The 20298-nt window shown below is 45.8% G+C and overlaps 1 protein-coding gene across 6 annotated transcripts in view; it reads right to left on the bottom strand.

The window, feature by feature from the left end:
* Positions 1-20298, bottom strand: part of RGS17 (regulator of G protein signaling 17) — a 420634-nt gene that overhangs the window by 93910 nt on the left and 306426 nt on the right. For 3 of the 6 annotated variants that reach the window (XM_069606713.1, XM_069606714.1, XM_069606715.1), the window contains one exon: positions 17750-17886. In XM_069606713.1, the coding sequence (XP_069462814.1) occupies positions 17750-17865 (116 nt within the window). In that variant the 5' untranslated portion in view covers positions 17866-17886. Of the gene's footprint in view, positions 1-17710; positions 17887-20298 lie in introns of all 6 variants that reach the window. The other 3 variants (XM_069606710.1, XM_069606712.1, XM_069606711.1) reach the window with 1 other exon arrangement.

Genomic DNA, 20298 nt, shown 5'->3' with positions numbered 1-20298 from the left:
CTATATTAGAAAGAAGGATCTGGTTTGCTGATATTTGTCTCTCACTGTCACTGTATATATGTCATAATACAGTTTAGACATGACTGTGGCTGTATTTGAAAAGATTTGTAAATATTAAGCTACCTCAAAAGCACCCGAGCCAAGTGATATAGGTCGCTGGACTGGCTCGATCTACCAGTTTCAGAACACTCAATGCAAAGCATTCAACTTAGAATGTATGGCAACACAGCGATATGTAAAATAGACAGACCATGCAAAGCCTACAATGGCTTCGCATTCTAACACAGGGGCTTGTAGGAAAAAAGGAGGCTCTGAATTTTAGCCATATCAGAATTTCACCAAAAATGAAAACTGTTCCCATTTGACAACAAGGAGTGTAAGACTCGGATGTGAGACTCTGGGTTGAATCGGGTGTGAGTCAGTAATGTGAGTGCACAGAAACATACAAGGTAAAAGGGGGCGGGGGGGTCGAATTTGGCATTACACAAAAACTGACATGACCAGTTAGCATCTCACCATGGGAACATAGACTTATTTGCAGGGAAGCATATGACCAACAATGTATTAATTCTACTAAAACCGCTCACTAATGTCCAAGGCAGCTCAGTCCATGTCTTTTGGTGCTAGAATTTGGTGCAGACAATGGGCACAAATTGGCACACTAAATGAGTTGGCATGCTCAGGCTGTGCAGTGCACTTGGAGAATGCAAAAGAGAATAAATGTGCAGAATTGAAGCTGCTTTTCTTACATTCAGGGCAGGAACCATCACAGAAATGTATCTCTTCTGCTTCCACCTGAATCTCAGTGCAAAGGTGCAGAATGATCATGTCCTTTCTGGAATCTTTTGGTTACCTTGAAAAAGGGAGGTGGTTTTCGATTGGCACGTGACATCATTGTTAGAGGCAGGCTTACACTTTAGGCAAACATACATTTCATGGGCAGATCACAAAGAGAGAATTTATAAAGGGCTGTCTGTTGGAAGGGGCACTCTCTCACTCACTCTCAGTCGGTCGGTCGGTCTGTCGGAGTATGCTGCTTTGGCTGAGGGCGAGCAGGCTGGCTGTCTCGGAGGAGTGTGTGATGAACTGTCCTGCCAAAAAGGGAGAAGCAGCAGATAAAGAGACTTTCCGTGCGAGTACTGATCAGCTGAGCTGAATCGGAGTACTGCCTTGCAGTCCGGGGGCACACAGAACCCAACGTGCTTTAGATGAGATCCCAGTAAAAATGGAGGTGCGTGTCTGTTTGTTTTGCGAGTGCATTCTGCCAGCAGATGCAGCCTGGGGAATTGTGCTGTATTCACAAACGTAGACAGCTGTTTCCCGTGAGTTTTAATCACTGTCCAAGCAGCAAGTCAGATATAACAGAAGGTTCACAAACAGCCAAGACTAGTCATAAGCTTCAAGGTCAGTACAGCAGTGTTCTGGCCAACTATCCCAAAAAGGTGTTTAAAGTCCATTGTAAGAAAAAGCTATTTACTGTGGGAGAAGCTTTGGTAATGGAATGTTTTCCTGGCCATGTTCGTTTTAATTTTTAAATTACAGGGAATGCGAAAACTCAGAACATTGTATATGTGATGTATAATTCTCATGAATTCTAATTGCTTATAAAGTACATGTAAAACAGATAAGCTAGCGTTGGTCTATTTATCATGTGTCATAGTTCTGGTGACAGCATACTGACATGTGGGTAGCTGTTGAGGTATTCTCATTTTACCACACATGGTATTTTCATTTTACCAGATGTGGCAAAACGCAAGGTAAGACAGGTCACTGTGAATGGGCTCATATCCTAAGGGGTTGATTACATAGGTGACAGTGTCTAGGTGTATTGACAAGTATATTCTGAGATACTGCCAGAAAGGCATAAGGGACAGAATACCACATGATAATGAAATTGTGATCTAGTGCACACCAGGTCCAGTTTGGCTTACTGCTCATGATGCAGATATAAGAATTGTATCAGGTAGTCCTGTGTATTTGTGGCTCACCAAAAAAAAACTAAATACCACAACCAGACCTGGATGCAAGCACCACACATTTCCAATACGAGGTGCACATATTTGAAAAGAAAATATAAATGCACAACAATAGCAATGTTCAACCAACCAGTCGTTTCAATTCCTATCATTGACAAACTTTAGAAAATGAACCCAGTTTTATCCAATCTGATTTCCCTATTAAAACCCCTTCTCCAAGTTGATGACATGTTTCATCTTACTTTTCCAGCCCACGAGAGTAATGGACTCAGCCCTTTTCAATATGATGTCATCAGGCTACATGCAACCAAGAAACCCACATAGTACCTGGCTTCCTACTATACTAAACTTGGCTACTCAGTGAGCAGATTTAAACCCAGAAGTTGGCATTCATGCCAAGGAGAGCAAGAAGGCCTTTAACAAACACTAGTTAACTAAATATCTTACTGTACTCTTGATGAAAACTGTCCCAAAAATCCAGTAAGACAGGTTAAGATGCTTTGTGCCCAGAGCTTGAAGACTGTCCCTTGCAGTAACTTCCTCTTTCTCTAGCAGACACTGTGGGGCATAAGACAGACTCATGATATTGTCGATTGGAAGGGGAATCCTTTCCAACTTTGTGTTGAAATGAGCTCTGGTAAAAATGTAGTTTTCTGATTCAGAAGGTACACCACTGACTAGTTCCCAACATGTCCCTCTGATATGGAATGGTAGGGTCTCTTCTGATGTTGATTTGTGTAATTTCTTCTCAAAATAGGGCAATATTTGTATCCTTTTTAAGTGCGGGCATGCCGCCCATAGAGCAAAGATCTTTGTAAATGCTTATGGGGCTTGGAGTTCAACGTGAGCAGGAAGCCCCCTTTGCAGTACCAGTAGAATTACCTTTTATTGTGTTTCCAGTTGGAAGTAGAAGCAAGAGATGAACCGGTTGACATTATGTAGTTTCAGACTTAACCTATATTGAGTCTGGAACATAGGGGTAAGACTCAGTGCCTCAGATATGTACTAGTGTTTATGTTGGGTGTGTAGTTTGTATGCGGTTAGGGTGGAAGTACAATCTTGCACACTGGTGTGTTGTGTCCAGTGCCACAGTTGTGTGTTAGGTGTTTGGTGCTGCAGCCCTGAGTCTTACCCCTACGCTTTCAACAACCCAGGCTGCATAACCAACCCACAAGCAAAACAACGCAAAGCGACTCAGGTTTCTCCTGGATCTGAACCTATCCTATCATCCTATCCTGACTAACACACCCCGCCCTCTTTTCTTGCAGAGCCGCGTGCCCGCCTGGAGACTGCCCCTAGGTGGTCGCAGTGCACAGTATAAATCAACATAAGATCTCTGCGCTGATAACAGTTGTTAAGGGAGTCGTTTTAAATTAAATGGAAATTGCATGGATGGAGCCACCGATACTTGCACTTCGATGATGCTGGACCCCTGCACACAATTTTCAACACTCTCAAAGGCGAGTGTAAAATTAAAGAATAAAGAAAGCCAAAACCACCCTTACTCTTTACTCTCCGCTTTGAGACAAATGAAACACTGCCTGCAAATAGGTTCTGCAGACCAGTGGTAGAAGGGTACGAAAAAAGTAGTGCAACTGTGAATCCGGCGGGGGACAGAGTAGGCAGGAAGGGGCAACGTGCCACACATTTTTCAAGGGTTGCAGCCGTGCTGACAGCCAAATGGGTTGAAATAGTTTTCAGTTTAACAGTAACTGCTATGCGGGCTTAAGTGGAGAAGTGTGCTTTAACTTCGCAAAGAACAGTTCTGCAATGGTAAAAATGGTTGTAAAAAGTAGTTGAGCTGTTAACAGTAAAAAAATAAAAGTAGTGAAACATTATTCCCGATCGTTCCCGCTCACTTCGCCCACTGCTGCAGACAATGTTTTATAATGGATTCCATTGGAATCCCCCTGGTCTTTAACGGGTGCTAATGTGAGCAGTCATTGGAATCCATTTGTTTATGTCTGTATGGAAATCGCCTGCAGATGTAAAATAATGTGCACTCCTGAGATGCTGTCTCCACTGTTCAGACCTCCTACGCCTGAGGGCAGCTGTAAAATGAAGTGGGGCCTAAAAGGGAAAGTGTACATGGCTTTCACACTCCATTTCAGTAGAAAATGGCCCGTTCACTGTTTCTCAACTGCACAGTAGTCATTATATCTACCAAATGCCGTGCAGATCTCGCAAGATTCAAACCTGTGACGGTGAGGGATCAAAGACAGACACAGGTATGGTCGATAGATCAGCCAATTGCCCACAGCAGGGGACACTGGCAGAGTTCTATGGGGGCGGGGCTGTTGAGAGGTGTTGCGCGGATGGCGGATGCGTTTGGAAGTGGTGAGTAGTTGGTGGAGCTGGGGACGGGGTGTGAGTTGGTGGGGGGCGTTTGCTTGCGGTAGGGTAGCTGTTGGTGTGGATTGGTGGGGTGTGGTTGTTTGCGGTTGGGTGGCTGGTGGTGTGGAATTGGGGGTAGTGGTTGTTTGTGGTTTGGTGGCTGGAGGTTCGTGTGGAAGTGTGGGTGTCGCTCAGGTTGGTTGCAGTGGGTGGGCGGCAGTGCGCGGTGCCTCACCTGAAGCGCATGTGTAGGCGTACGGGCTGGGGTCTCGCGGGTCTGCACACCGGTTTCTGGGCTCGCTGGGTGGTGTGAGTTTGGGGTGTTGTGACTGTTGGTGTGGATTGGTGGGGTGTGGTTGTTTGCGGTAGGGTGGCTGGTGGTGTTGAATTTGGGGTAGTGGTTGTTTGTGGTTTGGTGGCTGGAGGTTCGTGTGGAAGTGTGGGTGTCGCTTGGGTTGGTCGCAGTGGGTGGGCGGCAGCGTGCGGTGCCTCGCCTGAAGCGCATGTGTAGGCGTACGGGCTGGGGTCTCGCAGGTCTGCGTGCTGGTCTCCGGGCTCGCTGGGTGGTGTGGGTTTGGGGTGTTGTGTCCGTTGGTGTGGATTGGTGGGGTGTGGTTGTTTGCGGTAGGGTGGCTGGTGGTGTTGAATTGGGGGTAGTGGTTGTTTGTGGTTTGGTGGCTGGAGGTTCGTGTGGAAGTGTGGGTGTCGCTCGGGTTGGTCGCGGTGGGTGGCCGGCGGCACGCGGTGCCTCGCCTGAAGCGCATGTGTAGGCGTATGGGCCGGGGTCTCGTGGGTCTGCGCGCCGGTCTATGGGGCTCGCTGGGTGGTGTTTTGAATGGTGGGGGGTGTGTGTTTGCGGTGGGGTGGCTGGTGGTGTTGGATTGGGGGGTGTGGTTGTTTGTGGTTGGGTAGCTGGTGGTTTGTGTGGAAGTGTGGCCTGTGTGTTGATTGGTGGGGTTGGTGCACATCATCCTTTAGGATGGGGAAGCACCTGCGTGTGTCCGCCCACGCATTCGATAATTAAGAAGAAGAAGAATTGCCCACAGCACTTAGTAAGCAGCGAAATGGAGAGAGGATGCACTGTTTAGAGAAAAGGAAGATCTCTCGGATGAGTTCAAAGAGTCTGCGTAGCTCGCGGCCACCGATGGACCAGCTCGGTGAGAGACATGACACGGAAGCCATCTGGCGCACGTTGCCTCTCCCAGACGCACTGCTGACAACGTAACGTACTTTTGACCTGAACAGACGTTTCTCGGTAAGCTTTTGCTATTCCAAGGTCCGCTAATGCATTACCCCGCTAATAGTGCCTTAATGTCCCATCCCCTCTCCCGCAGTGTCAGGGTGGAATGTGTCCATGCTGACCTCCCGCTAATACCACCAAGCGCCGCCAGTGCACGTGCTGCTTAAGGAACGGATGTAAATCCCCAATTACTCTAAGTAGTTCGTATTTTGTTATAAACAGATGAAGCAAACCAGCACTCGCACAGAAACCTTAGCGGTGTGGGCCTTTTTTCTAATCTTTTGCACAGTGGCAGGGATGCCCCAGGGTCGCGCCGTGTGTTCTGTATTTAGATTGAGGCCAAGCGTGCTAGAAAGGCTTCCATTTTGAGCGTCGTGTTCTATTTTTAAGATGTCAACAATGGTTCCCTAACTTCACAATGCTGCTTCACAATGCTATTTTCGAACTCACATACATTTCACACAATAACTTAAGCCTGGTGCAAATGAGGTAATTCAACTTGTCCCGAGAGGATAGCTCAGCGGCAACGTGTTCGCCTTGGAAGCAAAACGACAGGAAGTAACACAGGTTCGTTCCCCGGGACCGCGCTTCGAAACTTCTTGGTATTTAAGCGATTTATAAATACGCAGCTAAGACAAAAACAATTACGCAAAAAAAAAAACAATTCCTGTAACAGGGCCTCGATGCCCGCGGGCTGTGTGAGCGCTTTAAAAATGCATATAAAATAAACCTAGCACAATCATTTAAACAGTGTTCACGTTGAGGGCTTTTGAACATTTCCTGTAAAGTTAAACAATTGGCCTGCCTTAGTTTCGACTTTGACGACATGCTTGTTTTTAAATAATCAACATCATTATTCATGACATAGTGTCTGAAATTCCTATGCTATCAAAGCACATTCTTGTTCGCATTATTGTGTGCCCTGCTGCACACACTGGAGCCGTACACAATGCTAACTTGCACCATTGTGTACATGGATCTGGAATGAGAAAGGGCACCTACACATCGTGTTCTCTTGGCCAAAATGTGAAACTCTAGACAGAGAACATGCCCTGAGGCTCAAAGAATGATATCATGCACCATTATTTTATTTTTAAACATTGAAGCATTCATCAGTGGCACCTTGGAAAACCTCAACAGACGATATATCAATATGTAAATTAGCCATCATATTGACTCCTGTGGGGAGCGATTTTGGAGCATTTGTTTACCCCTCTTCAGAAAGTGTTTAACATTAACAAGACTACATTGATAACTAGGAGCCTGCCATTGGCCAGGTGATGCTACATTCTGTTTATTTAATTTATTTATTTATTTTTTCATTTATATAGCCCACAAAGCCCAGAGGCATCTAGGCACTTACCCCTAGATGTTCGACAAAACGCAGTGGCACACATTCAATCTCACTGCAATACTCAATAGACAATAAAACTGTACATGACATTTGTACAGTAACTAGGGGTCTTTCTTATTATAACTCTTGCTCTCCTCTCTTGTATGTAGCCTCTTCTGAACAATGCCAGGCCTCCAGTTGCCAGTCTATTATTGTTAATTTGAAACACCTGCAGAAGAGTTGGCAACTGTTCATTCTAAAGTGACTCCCTATGCTAACCATAGGAATCAACAGCAGGGCTAACTAGACAGGGGTACTTTATATTGTTATATTGAATCCATTGCTATTCTCCAAGGTGCCACTGATGGTTACTTGAGTTTTAAATGCACGATGGCACTCTTAAAGAATACATTGTTCCCCAATCCATGGAGGTGCAATACTTGTCTCGAGGCAGGCACATGTCTCACACTCATGTGTACATGGCTTTTACATAAAAGAGAGAGTGGTTTCTCCAATCTTGGTATCTAGGCTACCAGATGTGACTTGAATTTGGTTTGGGTGCTTGGTTTGCTACTGGTTACCCTGTTACATTTTCATGAAAATAAGAAACATATTAGGTGAAAAAATACTGAGTGCAAAACCTGGTACCAAGCGCAGCTTAACACTACTTGGTGCTGCATGGCCAGAATTTGCCAGGACAATATACGTTTGTTAGTAGAGCCTCATGCCTAAGCAATCTGTGGTGGGAGAGCCTGTTCGGTGTTAGAGGGAGTTGTACGAAATCACAAGGCGCTATTTTAAAGATTACATGTACGCCTTCGAAGAGTCTCAGGCGGCAATGTTTCTACCCCTGGCCTTGAGCGTAAGTTCTCACACTTTATTTGAAAAATCTTAATGGAGTTGGCATGTGTGGGGAGAGTACTGCCAAGCACATAGTTGGGCATCTCTTGCCCAAAGGCGAATATTTATATGTTCTTCTGGCAGCAGGCCTTGCACATTTCATGAGTTACATTCCACAACTCCCTTCCTGAGGACACCAACCAAGTTGCAGATTCACAGGTGACTGGGAAAGTGAGAAGCAGAGGACGCCTGACAACAGAGGGATGCAATGAGGCGGCTGTGGGCGGTCACGTGAATGCAGGGTTGGATGGCATGGGCTGCATGGAGATTATGTGCGCAACAAAGGTCACACCCTCATCTAACTTATGTCCATGGGCCATTGTATGGACTTCTGTAAAGGCAGGCCAAGTTGCAGAGGTACAGCGTGGGCACCAGTGGGCTGCCAGACAACTAGGATTAGAGTCATCTCCTGGCATGAATAGCAAGCTCCCATTGTCTGCTTCACTTCCGCAACCAGGCTAACCACTAGCTCGCCCTCCTGCCCGGAGCAATCTTCATGGCCTGGATAGCCAGATATCAGTGGTGCTTTTGCTCAGCAGAAAAGGCCTTCGAATAACCACTACATTACACTCACAGTAGACGTGGGAGGATAGCTCAGGGGCAACGTGCTCGCCTTGGAAGCAAGCCGACACGGAGCAACACAGGTTCGGTCCCCGGGTCCGCGCTTAGAAACCTCTGGGTATTACGCATGTTATAAATAACCTATCATATCATATCATTATCAGTAGCTACGTAGGTAGGTCTCTCAGAGCCGGCGTGGCACAGATGGCATCCAATTATCTTGCCAGCTCAACCACATTGATACCCTCGAGCATACAGCCAGATGCCAAGCATGTCTTCACAACACAGAATGGTTCCTCCGCTTATCCACCACAGCTCCATCCCAGTCACAGTGATCGCAAAGCCCTGGGAGCAAACTATCAGAGGCGCTTTTGACTACACCAAACAATCTTCCTATTATCATTCTGTCCCAATCGTTCAGATTTTTAGAACCTAAATAAGTGGTCTGATTCACAGAAATTCGTTGGTCCCGGATAACCAGGTCCCAGAGAGACTCTTGCTACACACACACTGCCCTCTCATTGCCACTCCAACCCAGGACATCATTGTCTGGTTTCTGTAATTCTCCTATATAATGTAGAAACAGGCATCCCCCAGTTGAGGTGAAAATTCAATAATTAAATGTGCAGATTTAATCGGGGTGGGGAGGGCAAAATGAGGGGGGTGAGGTCATGGTTGTACTGACAGGCAATACAAGATTTTTTCCCCATTTATAACAACACCCATGTACCCCCTATCTCAGTGTTAATTATTTTTCCTTAAATCCCAGCGGACTCTGGTCAGGGGCGCCGAGTACGGGGGGGGCTCTAGGGCCCGAGCCCCACCCCGGCAAAATCAAGTCGGGTTGAGCCCTTTCCATCGATACTGCATCACTTCTCTCCGGCCAGGTATAATTGCGAAAATGTGCGATTAAGCACTCCCCTCTAGGACTCATATTGGTGTGTGGTCCTGGAGGGGAGGGCTTATGGGCAGCGGTATTCAAACTGTGGGGCGCGCCCCTCTGGTGGGCAGCAGCCTCATGCCCAGGGGGGGTCGTGCATCCACAGTTTGAAAAAAAAAACAAGAGGATAAATGACCAAAGGGTCGGCTGTTGCTTCATTAACAAGCAGCAGCCCGATCCACGGCCTCTGCCACACATGCTTAGTGGACAGGGGCCGGGCCTATGTGAGGTCTCAGGCTCCATTAGGAGCCTATTAATGAAGACAAAAGAAAAAAGCGCACACCTTCTTTTGCCTTGATGATGGTCATCGTGGCAAAAGAATGTGTGTGCTTTTTTTTGTCTTCATGAATACGCTCCTAATGGAGCCTGAGGCCCCACAATGGCCCGGCCTCTGTCCCATTATGGGTGGTGGCAGCAGGGTCGGATTGGCCCCTGGCCAGGCCGAAATCGTCCCTGGGGAGTAAGGGCTGGTTTCAGGCAATGCTTGGGCCGGTTTGAAAAAAAAATTCGGAAAAATTCATTTTTTTCAAATTTATTTTTTCATTTTTTATTCTTCAAAAACCTTTCATCCTTCTTGGGTCGATATAATTACCAACACAGGTTGGGTGCTATTGTATGCATATTTGTTCTATAAAAAAGAACTTAAGGGTAAGGGTAAGTGCTATATAATACCATATTATCACGTGGCCTTGGACGTCTGCTTGGAGTCACAGTATTTTGACAATATGGATCTATACACACAGATATTAATGATACGTATGGTGATCCATTCTTGTATGAAATGTATATCACATTAGTGAAATCATAACCACATTTTTCGTAGTGTAGTTTACTTAGGAACAATGCTATTTGATGCCACTTCCTATTTTGTCAGGGGGGGGAAAGGTTGTGTTTCATCGCTTCCCGGGATGTCACTTTGGTGTGGGGTCAAATTACATCACTTCCGGTGATATCATCAGAGGTCAAGTGTCGCGAGGCGAGGGGTGGGCCACTTTTTTGAGGCAATGGGTGGGCCACTTTTTTTTGGGTGACCGGGCCTATTTCTTGTCCCAGTCCGACCCTGGGTGGCAGCAGTGGTGTGGAACTGCCCAAGTGTCACAGAAGTGCTAGAACATATTTGGGCACAGGCACCTACTGTTTTACAAATTAAGCACTTGGTATATACATGCAGTTGCATTTAAATGTTCATTAAAAAAGTATGCCCTCAAGAGTATGCTATGCCCACAGAGAAACGGGGACCCCAAAGCCAGTTCAACTACCCACTCCCAGGTGTGCTACTGAACAGGTAGATGTAAGTTGAGAGCCAACCAACCTCTTTCTCCTATCTGTGCTACTGTACCATACAAATTAGGGGGAATAGCTCTCCTGCAGCCTCTCTCCCAGTCATCGATTCTTGATGATTTACTGGTGCAGTAAAAGATTTTTTGGGGGTTCATTTTGTTTACAAAAGTAGCGCATTGCTGAAACCCCCTTGCTGCCAGTTCATTGTCCTTGGAGCGTCCCAGGCTACATACCCCCTGAGAGCCACCAACCTTGGGTGCTATTTTATAACAAATGAAAAATGCAGACAGAACAATAACTGTGTGAGTCAACTGAGAGATGAATGCACTCATGCTCCATTCAGAGAGAGGCTTTGAATATGTAGCTCTGACAAATCAGAGAATCAGGGGGGCAAAGAAGCACTGCACATCTCCGCTCCCTCTTCATGGGTTTACGGTTGCCACCTGAAAGGTTGCCAGCAGCTAACCTGCCATCCTGTCCCAACTCCATGCCTCGTGTGCTATTCCCTGGTCAACCAAACCCTGTGAACTCATAGGCCGTATAAGACCCACAGAAGTTTTTTACCGCCCGTCCTGAACGTTTATTGCACTAGTGCTATTAACGCGTGCAGCTCCATGGTATAATATTAACAACCAGTGTTTGTGGGTAAAGGGCCGGCATAAAGTCTCTATTTCAGAGCCAGAGTCAAATGATAAGGTGCTTGTGGCAGTATGGAGTTCCAGGCCTCTGCTTGGACGCCGGGTTCTGCAACCTTTAGCTCTGCAGAGTGTTGGACTACAATGCTCATCAGCCCCAGCCAGCATAGTCAATGGTCATGGATCATAGGAGTCGTAGTCCAAAACATCTGGAGAGCCACATGTTTAAGACCCCTGGCTTTAAGGAACAGGAAGTAAAATAATCCATGAAAGTAACAGGAGTATGACGTTCCTGGATTCTACATGGGTAGAATAAAAGTAGACTAGAAGAACAGCCTGGGGGCATCAAGTTTATGTGGGATGGAATGGTGAGGGTCTGAGTCACCTGAGGAGACAGGGGTATCTTACAGGTCTGAAACCTGGTAATCCACTTTGCAATAAAAGACAACATGGAGACAGGTGATGTCTCTGTGTGGCCTGTAAATCTGCCGAGATACCACCAAACTGTACTACCATTACTGCCACTTGGTCTGGCGGTATTACTACCGGATTACAAGTGGTGGTAGGCAGTGTTAGTCCCCATTAATTGGAGTCCATAGGACTCCATATTGGATTTCAGCGGTATTACTGCTGGTACTAATTTTGCTGGTGGTAATATCCCAAATTGTTCTATTTTGGGCGGTATGGTGGAGGAAATACCTCCAGCTTCTTGCTGGAGGATTTTCCTCCACCTTTGCCCTCAAACTCATAGTTGGGCGGTGCAATAATGTGGCTCTATACGGTATTACCAGTGTTGCCAGTCAGAACTCATTTACCTCAGCAATGTATTCAGTTCTCTGTTTTTTGTCCTGACGCTTAAAATGTGCAATTTGCATTACAAGCTGTGTGCCGCAGACTACTTCCACTCTAAGCGGGGGAGAAGTTAGGACTGTGGGGACTGAGACGGCAGGACTTTTCAACCTTTTGACACGAGGGGCCTTCACTGAGTCTTGGGGGAGCATCACCTCCCACGGGATATGGTACAGTATAATTACCTCATTGCTTTCTATCACTGGTTCCTCTACATCAGCCTCTTGCTGACATAGAAGGGTTTAGGCTGTTCAGTGGGCATTCAGTGGTTAAGATCTATGCTGGCCTGCCATCTTGTGATAAACGGCAGCTATTAACCTTAAATTTGTCGCCATTGCAAGTCTCACTTCTCCCACAGCAACAGCAGAGCCCGCTTGCCAGTGCCTGATAATCCCAAAATTCTCTGTAATTTTATGCAAAGATGCATTTTATTTTTATAAGGTTATTTTACTCACTGAATGCTGATCAAGTGTTTTAAGTCTGGACTTTATTAACTGTTTGCTTGTAATTGCAGCACAAGCACTCTTTACAATCTAAACTAGAGGTGTGTTTACAATGTTGATTGTTCCAAAATACATCTCCTAGTGTGCTGCTTTGGGTCAGGTGCCCCCCCTTTAAGCTGTACACAATGATACATTGTCTGGTTGACATACTATGTGATTTGTGTATTTTATAAAGGAAACTAAGACCACTAGAACCCACCACCCCGGAAACTCCCAATCCCACCTTTGGGGGCATTCCTGTGGACATGGGAACACAGAGGAAAGAATGAATAAAAAAGTATTTGCCTTCAAGAGCGAGCTAGACCTTTGCAAAAGAACAGTTGGAGCTGGGCGAGCCACCTAGCAACATTAAGGTCCAGCTTTGATGAATACTTCCCTGAAGTAAATGCTGGCATTAATGACTGGGTGATGCAGACTTTTCTGGCAGAGGAGGTGGTGCATCATCCATTTGATGGCCAGGAAGAGCTGATTGAGGTTCAGTCGGACACTACTCTGCAATCTGAATTTAGGAACATTGCAGTGGGTGAATTATGACTGAAGGTTATCCTGGAGTGTCCTACATTGGCATGGTCTGATATACAGTCGCTCTTACCCTTTGGGTCTTACTACTTGTGCGAAATAGGCTTTTCAGCATTGGCTTTTTTACTGACTCCTTCATTTTTTGAATCAGGGGTGTTTCAAATGAATGTTGAAAACCCGGAAAGTGGGAGTTTTTAAAACATGGAGACAACCATGGCTACAACATTTAGACGCAAGTGCTTCCAACAGTCCCAAACATCACCTGGGTGCAGGGTGAGCCTGGATAACTGCTTTTTAACATTGTACACTACTTTACCAGAATTTCTGGTAAACTACAAGGTTAAAAGCAGTTAACACCCCCCCCCCCAAGTCTGAAACCACACTTGATTGCATAATACTTCAGCCAGGATTGCATTATACTTCAGCCAGGATTGCATTATACTTCAGCAGCACATCTGATGTGTCCACTGAAAGGTTTAAGATTAAGCTACATCCCTAACTCTATCTGGTTACCCAGAGGTAACATCTTAGCAAATTTCACTTGTGGCTGGCCAATCTACAGCAGCACTATTGTAAGTTTGAATTGCTGATGTTTTACTGAACTATGGCACCACACACGTCTTGCTTGGTAGTTTTTAATCGGGAAACGTCTTTACTTCTCGTTTCCCTTGAATTGGGAACTTTTTTTTTGGTGGTGGTGGTGATACTCCACCTTGCAGCTGTACCTTCTGTTTAGCAAGCATTTCATTCTCCCATCCTAGTTGTGTTGCTGGCCGATTATAGAGCGGTGGAGTAGGGGCAGTGATGTCTTACTGGAATGCAACTCGAAGGCTTAAATCTCCTTCTTTCTTGACTTTAGTATATGCAGCGCATGCTAGCCAATGTTTCCACTGTTCTGCGCTGGGCGGGCCAACACCTGCCCCGCCGCGCGCCGTTTCACCAAGTTGGCGACTACATGCAAATTTGTGGTCATATTACTGCCAGTGATGTCACTTCCTGTATTTGGTCCCCCCCCGGGAAATTCATAAATCGGCTCCCCTGACTCTGGTTATGGTGCCCCTGTCCTCATTGACTCCAAGTATTGTTGGATGCTGTAATCTGGACTGGGCATGATCGCTCAAAAGTGCTGAGAACAGACTTTCGACCACCTCAGGTTACTTGGGCACGGCCACAGACTCTGAGCCAGCGGGTTGTGTCCATCTGAACTGGCCACAACAAATGACTGTTCATCAACACTGGACATCGTCACGTTGGTGGAGGCCCTACTCCCCTCTTATGAGGAGGATGTTACCGGAGGTACTCATGAGCCGTCATGGTCCCCTGTAAATAGTCCCCCACGTGAATCCCTATGGACAAGGCCATAGGAGCCAGACTAATCCCTCAAATGACCATCATTGTTAGCAAGAAGGCAGGAATAGATTGCTGGAACTCCCAGTAAGTGCCTTTTGATGTTTCAGGGTGGAGCGTCTAACAGCCAATATAAGGAGCGAGCTTGGAGGGTTAGTTGGTTGGGAATGGGTTAATGCTGGGATACTGTCTATTTGTCTTGCAAGCCAAATGATATAAACCCTTTTGCTGTAGTCATTGCTTTAAATGAAGACTATCTTTTCCTGATGTTTACACTGCTCTTCATTGATGTCAGCTGCGCACTACATCAAATACTCGAAACAAACTAAATTGAGAAATAAAACAATGACTACTACAAGTTATGCATATGAACAATGGGCCTCAATACACGGTAGGCGGTAATGGTTTACCGGTACCGGTATTTTACCTTACTACGAGGTCCCTTTAGCAGGCGTTAAAAAACGAACCCGTGAAGGGGCCGGGGTTCTAATTACGGTACCGCAATTTGCGGTACCGTAATTAGCGCCTTCCCCATTCCCATTATGCCCTATGGGGCAAAAATGGGAATGGGGAAGGACAATGGAGGAAGGAGGAATTACTGCCTTCCCAACCTTGGAATAGGGCGGTAATTCCCCTTTTCTCCAAGGCGGTACCGGTAAATTACCGGCATGAACCATGGCGCTAACACCGCCATGGTTTACCGCCTACTGTGTAATGAGGCCCAATGGCTGTTATGATGGGAAATTCTGACTAAACAAATTCAATGACAACATGCGAAGATGTAAAAATAACTGTAGCAAAGCTCAGTGGGTAGACTGACCTCCAAACCCTTTCAGTTGCTCCTGCTTTAGGAGATGTTGTGATGTCTGTGAGGCAGTGACCGCCCGGTCCTTGCCACAAGGTTCTGGGAGTGATATCACAAGATCACTTCAGCCAGGAGTGATTCTTATGCACATATCGCAAGGCCACGGTTCCCAAACTATTTTGAAGTAGCACACAAATAAGTACCACATCTGCAAGAATTCCCCAGAGCAGATTCTGGCGACTGATCTACAGATTCAAAGTAAAGAGGAACATGAACACCCCTAAACATCCCAGAGGAGTACTATTCCCACCTTGAACAGAACAGTTATGCGAGACTCATACCTCACTCCTATTCAACACCCACAATGACAGGGAGAAACGCAATTCTTACCTGTGCAACAGCCAGACAGACAAAGAGCACCCCACTTCTTTCTTGGAACTTCTTCCCTACACTATAGGGCAACTCATGGAAAGGAAAGTTCATGTTTTTCCTGCAGCTGTAAAGCAGGTTGAAAGAGAGCCTCCTGCAGCCTGCACCCCCATTGAACTGGTACGACGTTCAGTCATCCCCCTTTTTTTTCGCAGCACTTTTTGCCAAAACATTTTTGCTGAAAAAACATAAAAAATATGGCAGGTGAGGGCATAAAAGTGGTAGGGTAGGGTGGTGTATAGGGATAAATTATAGGGAAAAGAGGATTGTGGGGGACCCCCAAATAAAAATAAAAATCTAGGATTTTTTTGGCAAACTTTTTTCTGCAAAAAGTGCAGCAAAAGTAAACCTGTCGAAGAATCAACATAGACCCCACTGAACTCAATGGGAAAACCATCATACAACACACAATACAGACGAAGCTGTTTTTTTTTGTCAAACTCCTAGTCCAATCAAAGGACTCTATAGCACACAAACTAACCTACTGAGTACAGCAGACAGTCAGGTCAGACCGTAGAAAGGGGAAGTGCTGAAGCCACAAGGGCAGAGTCAACCCAGGCAGCACCTTCATAGCTGCTCTAAGCTCCAGAAGCAAAGAGCTCCAAAATGGCAGCTGTCCTACTCAAAGACGTTTATCCCAGGCTCAGGAGTACATAGCATTCCTCTCACTGAGCATGCTCACACATCACATCCGACCATTCCCACCACTCACGGCGAAGCTAATTCAGTCCAAGCCCTATCAAAAGGTAAGCTTCCAGAACATCAGTGAAAGGGAGTTTTGGAGTGTAGACTTGGTGAGCTGTAATACCTGCAAGCTCAGGAACTGTTGTATGAAGCAGTGATGTGGAGGATGGGCCCGTCAGAAGAGGGAGCATGGTGCAGCCTGTAAGAACTGGACCGTGGGGGAAGGTGGAGTGGAAGAGAAAACCTCCAAACGTGGAGGAAGTTGGAATGAAATAGGAAACACAGAGAGTGGAGAAAGTGGGCACCAAAGGGATGAACAGGGTGAGCAACAAGTGAAGAATTGTCCACTATTTGGGTGATTTCTTTCATAGCAGGGCAACACAGATGGGGGGAAGGTGACAGGCCGGTCACCTCTTTTGTGGAGTTTGCTGGCAGACTGGCAATTCTCAGGGCACGTGTGACAGCCCAATTGCAGGTCTGCCATTCCTGGGCTTTGTACGAGATATAGTAAGGCAAGAGTCCAGCCAGGAAGGTGTTTGCATTTCGAGTGGAGACGATATCCTTTATCCTTAGCAGAGAGGCAACCGCGGGACAGGCATTGCCTGTCTTGTTTCAATATTACTTTGCAAATACAGTGACACTTGAGGCATGCGCTTCTTCAGGCAATTGAGCAGGTGAATCAGTGCTCAAATAACCCCCTTGTTTGCAGGGACTATTTGGGCAACTCAAACATCATTGTTTAGTCAAACGGTGTTGAACATTCACTGCATCCATTGGCTGCAGTTTCAATGCTTGTATTAGTGATATATGCCATGCAATACTTGTATTTGAATATTTGCTTTTCCCTTAAGTTTACTGAGGCCTACGAATATGCTGCTGATCCTTTGTCTGATTTTAAGTGAGATAACATGAAGCGGCTGAACCCCAGTGCAGACAAAGGTATGGCAGGATTCACATGCTGCCCGTGAACCAATGGAGCCAGCGAATGAACTAAGACCTGTGAATGAATGCACTGTGGACACGAGCATGGTCCGAGGGAAGAAAGGGAGAAGGAGATTGGCACAGGGGTCTAGAAGCACGTCTTAGAGGCTTCGGGCTTGCTCTCTGGGCCTTCAAGGCAGGGAAGTGCAAAAGGCAGGGAAGTGCAAAATGCAGTTAATCCGGTGGATGTTGTCCTTTTGGCGGTGCCAAGAGGGCGGAAGAAGCGCTGCAGAGCTAATCTAATGCGAAACCAGCATTGCAGCGTTGGCCTACATCCAATGTATCACCCGTGTGTTAGTGCAGCCATATCAGAAAACTGAAATCATCATATCATTGACATAAGGCTCCTGCTAAAGTACCCCATAAACAAAGGCTATTTTCCTCTTTATTTACCTGTGTCGGATATGGTAGCAAATAGACTGCATGACATACCATGAGCAGCTGCAACAGCAGCACCAACAAAAGCAACAGGTGTTGGGCCTTTGGTTTCCAGGTGCTTGGGACACAGCCGATGTTTCCTCATTTTGTGACTGCTGCCTCTTTCTCATTTCAGCTGATAATCCCAGCGGCTGCAAGAACACAGACAGGAACACGTCAGTAAATGGGTACTCCCTACCGAGGCAGACACTCTCTATGTTTCCCAAGATGGAGGAGAGCGACATCGAAAATACAATCTATACATTCACAGATTGGCTCCTTGTCTCAAAGGTTTAGCCACGCAGGCATTGTTTTCTAAAATATTGGTATTAGCATCAACGGACGAGAAAAAGACAGACATGGAATTTAACATAAAACTTGACCCACTTTGCAATGTACAGTGGGCTGTATGTATTTTTATATAAGCTAATGATTGTTTGAGATGAATATAAAATACCCTATTTTCTCTATCTAACAATATAATAAAAGGCTGGATGTATGATTGTCCCTGTATGTTTGTCTGATGCAGTAACTTCACCTGTTGTCACCACTAAAGGGAGCTGTTGCCTTAGGATATGTAGAAACAATGCCAATTCGCATAGCTTCACATTTTGTCACCGCTAGAGGGCGCTGTTGCCACATGATGCATAGTGGTCCTACTGTGTCAACGTAAACCTGCACTTTGGCCGTATACACAGGTTTCTACCCTAGTATGAGATACAGAATTAAACAGCCTTGTCAGTACTTAAACTGCTACCTCGTGTTTTGCACATGGTTTGCATCAGCACATTGTACTCATCAGAATATATGTTCAATGTTTTACTAGCCTTCAACCCACTGACGATTTTGGGTAACTTTGTGTGCCACCACAATTGTGAGTCAGAGATGATGTTCTAGCCAGGTAAAACATGCGTGGGCAAAGCCAATAGTTCTGGTTTTGTAAATGTAAGGGGGAAGGCTTTCCTGTAAGCACTCTACATTTTCAAGGATAGAAACATTAGCCTTTTTAATGCTGATGGTTGTAGATCTGCTCTTGAAGGGACTTGGCCAATATTTCCAGTTCAAAATGTCTGCTAGATAGCCAAAATACACTTTCTATGTAGCCCTATTCATATTTTAATTTCTCTGACCAGCAACTCAAGAAAAAAGCCAGGTCTCATTTGCATACCGACAAATTCCTGTTGTTTGGATTGACCACTACAGCTTTCTTCCTGTAAAAGATGTATTTTCACATAAGCTGGATTGCAACGTGTTGACTGGTGAGAGTTGAGTGGATTAACCTTTTGTGATAATAAACGTAGTCACCCTATGTGAAGACCGGGTGGGGGTTATCTGTACTTCTGCCCTCTATATGGTAGGGCAAAGGTACAGAACACCCCAGCCAAGGCTCTTAATGGGTAGCAATGGACGAGCAGCCAGGATTAAGCTTTCAGGAGGTGATTCAGGCTGGTTCTTGAGTACAGTGTCTCCCCAAACCCCCCACAAATGAATGTCCTCACACTATGTTAGGTGATAACACGGTACTGTCCAATTTGATCGAATAATATTGATCGAATGGTTAGGTGACTGAATTTGGCCAGTACCATTCGATTGATATGATTCGATCAAATTTGGATAATAAATACCGAACATGAAGAGCAGGGGTGTGGGGGTGTCCCCCACTCCCTATGTTTGACATTTTTGGCCTTGGGGGGCTGCAGGGGTGTCCCTGCATCCTGAAGATTGGAGGCGGGAAGAAAAAAAAAAGAAAAGAGGCCCCTGCGGCATCAGATCTGACCCACGTTAGAGGAAAGGAACTGATGCTGCAGGGTCAGGAGAGGTGGCCTATAAGTGGGGGGAGGCAGGGGTGTATTGAGGGGGTGGGGGGACATAGATTAGGCGAGTATGGCTGCAGTAAAATTGTATTTGCGGCAAAATTGACAACGGTTAATTCCGCTGCGAACAATTCTGCCACGGCCAAACAACATAGATCCGATAAAACCGGCTTCTTTATGTAAAATAAGGTTGCTGCTGAAATATATACATATAAATAATAACATTTTGTACTGTGGAAATACTATTCAAAGAATGGTAAATGTATACACTCTATGTGGTACCACACACTACTTAAATTCAGTAATACCTGCACTAACTGTAGGCAGTTTTAAATAGGCATGTGACTTCTTAATTAAGGTAAATCAGCATATATCAGGGAAGAAAGGCAAGTTAGTTATGAACCGTGGCAGAATGCTTTGTTTAGATTAGATAAATAATTCTGTGTGAGGATCCCCCATCTGGGCAAACTGTAATGGAAAAGTTACAGAGTAACATAGCTTAGCTTTTACAGCCTAGTACAACAATGTTTAATAACCCTCTGCTTTCTTCTTAAAGGTTCTATCACCCCCAAAGTACCTGAGAGGCCACAGGAGAACAGGGTCCAAGATGAATCTGGGACCCCTGGATGACTCCTGAGGCTAGAGATGCTCTTCCTCGTCACTGAACCATTGGAGCCTTGTCAGGTGAAGTGCCAGATTCTCTCAGTTTCACTCGATGCTTCCCTTCGAGGCTGGACCCCCTTTGGAAGA

Source organism: Ambystoma mexicanum, chromosome 4p (assembly GCF_040938575.1).
Source record: "Ambystoma mexicanum isolate Mex_15411 chromosome 4p, UKY_AmexF1_1, whole genome shotgun sequence".
Lineage (NCBI taxonomy): Eukaryota > Metazoa > Chordata > Amphibia > Caudata > Ambystomatidae > Ambystoma > Ambystoma mexicanum.
This window is presented reverse-complemented; position numbering and strand designations above follow the sequence as displayed.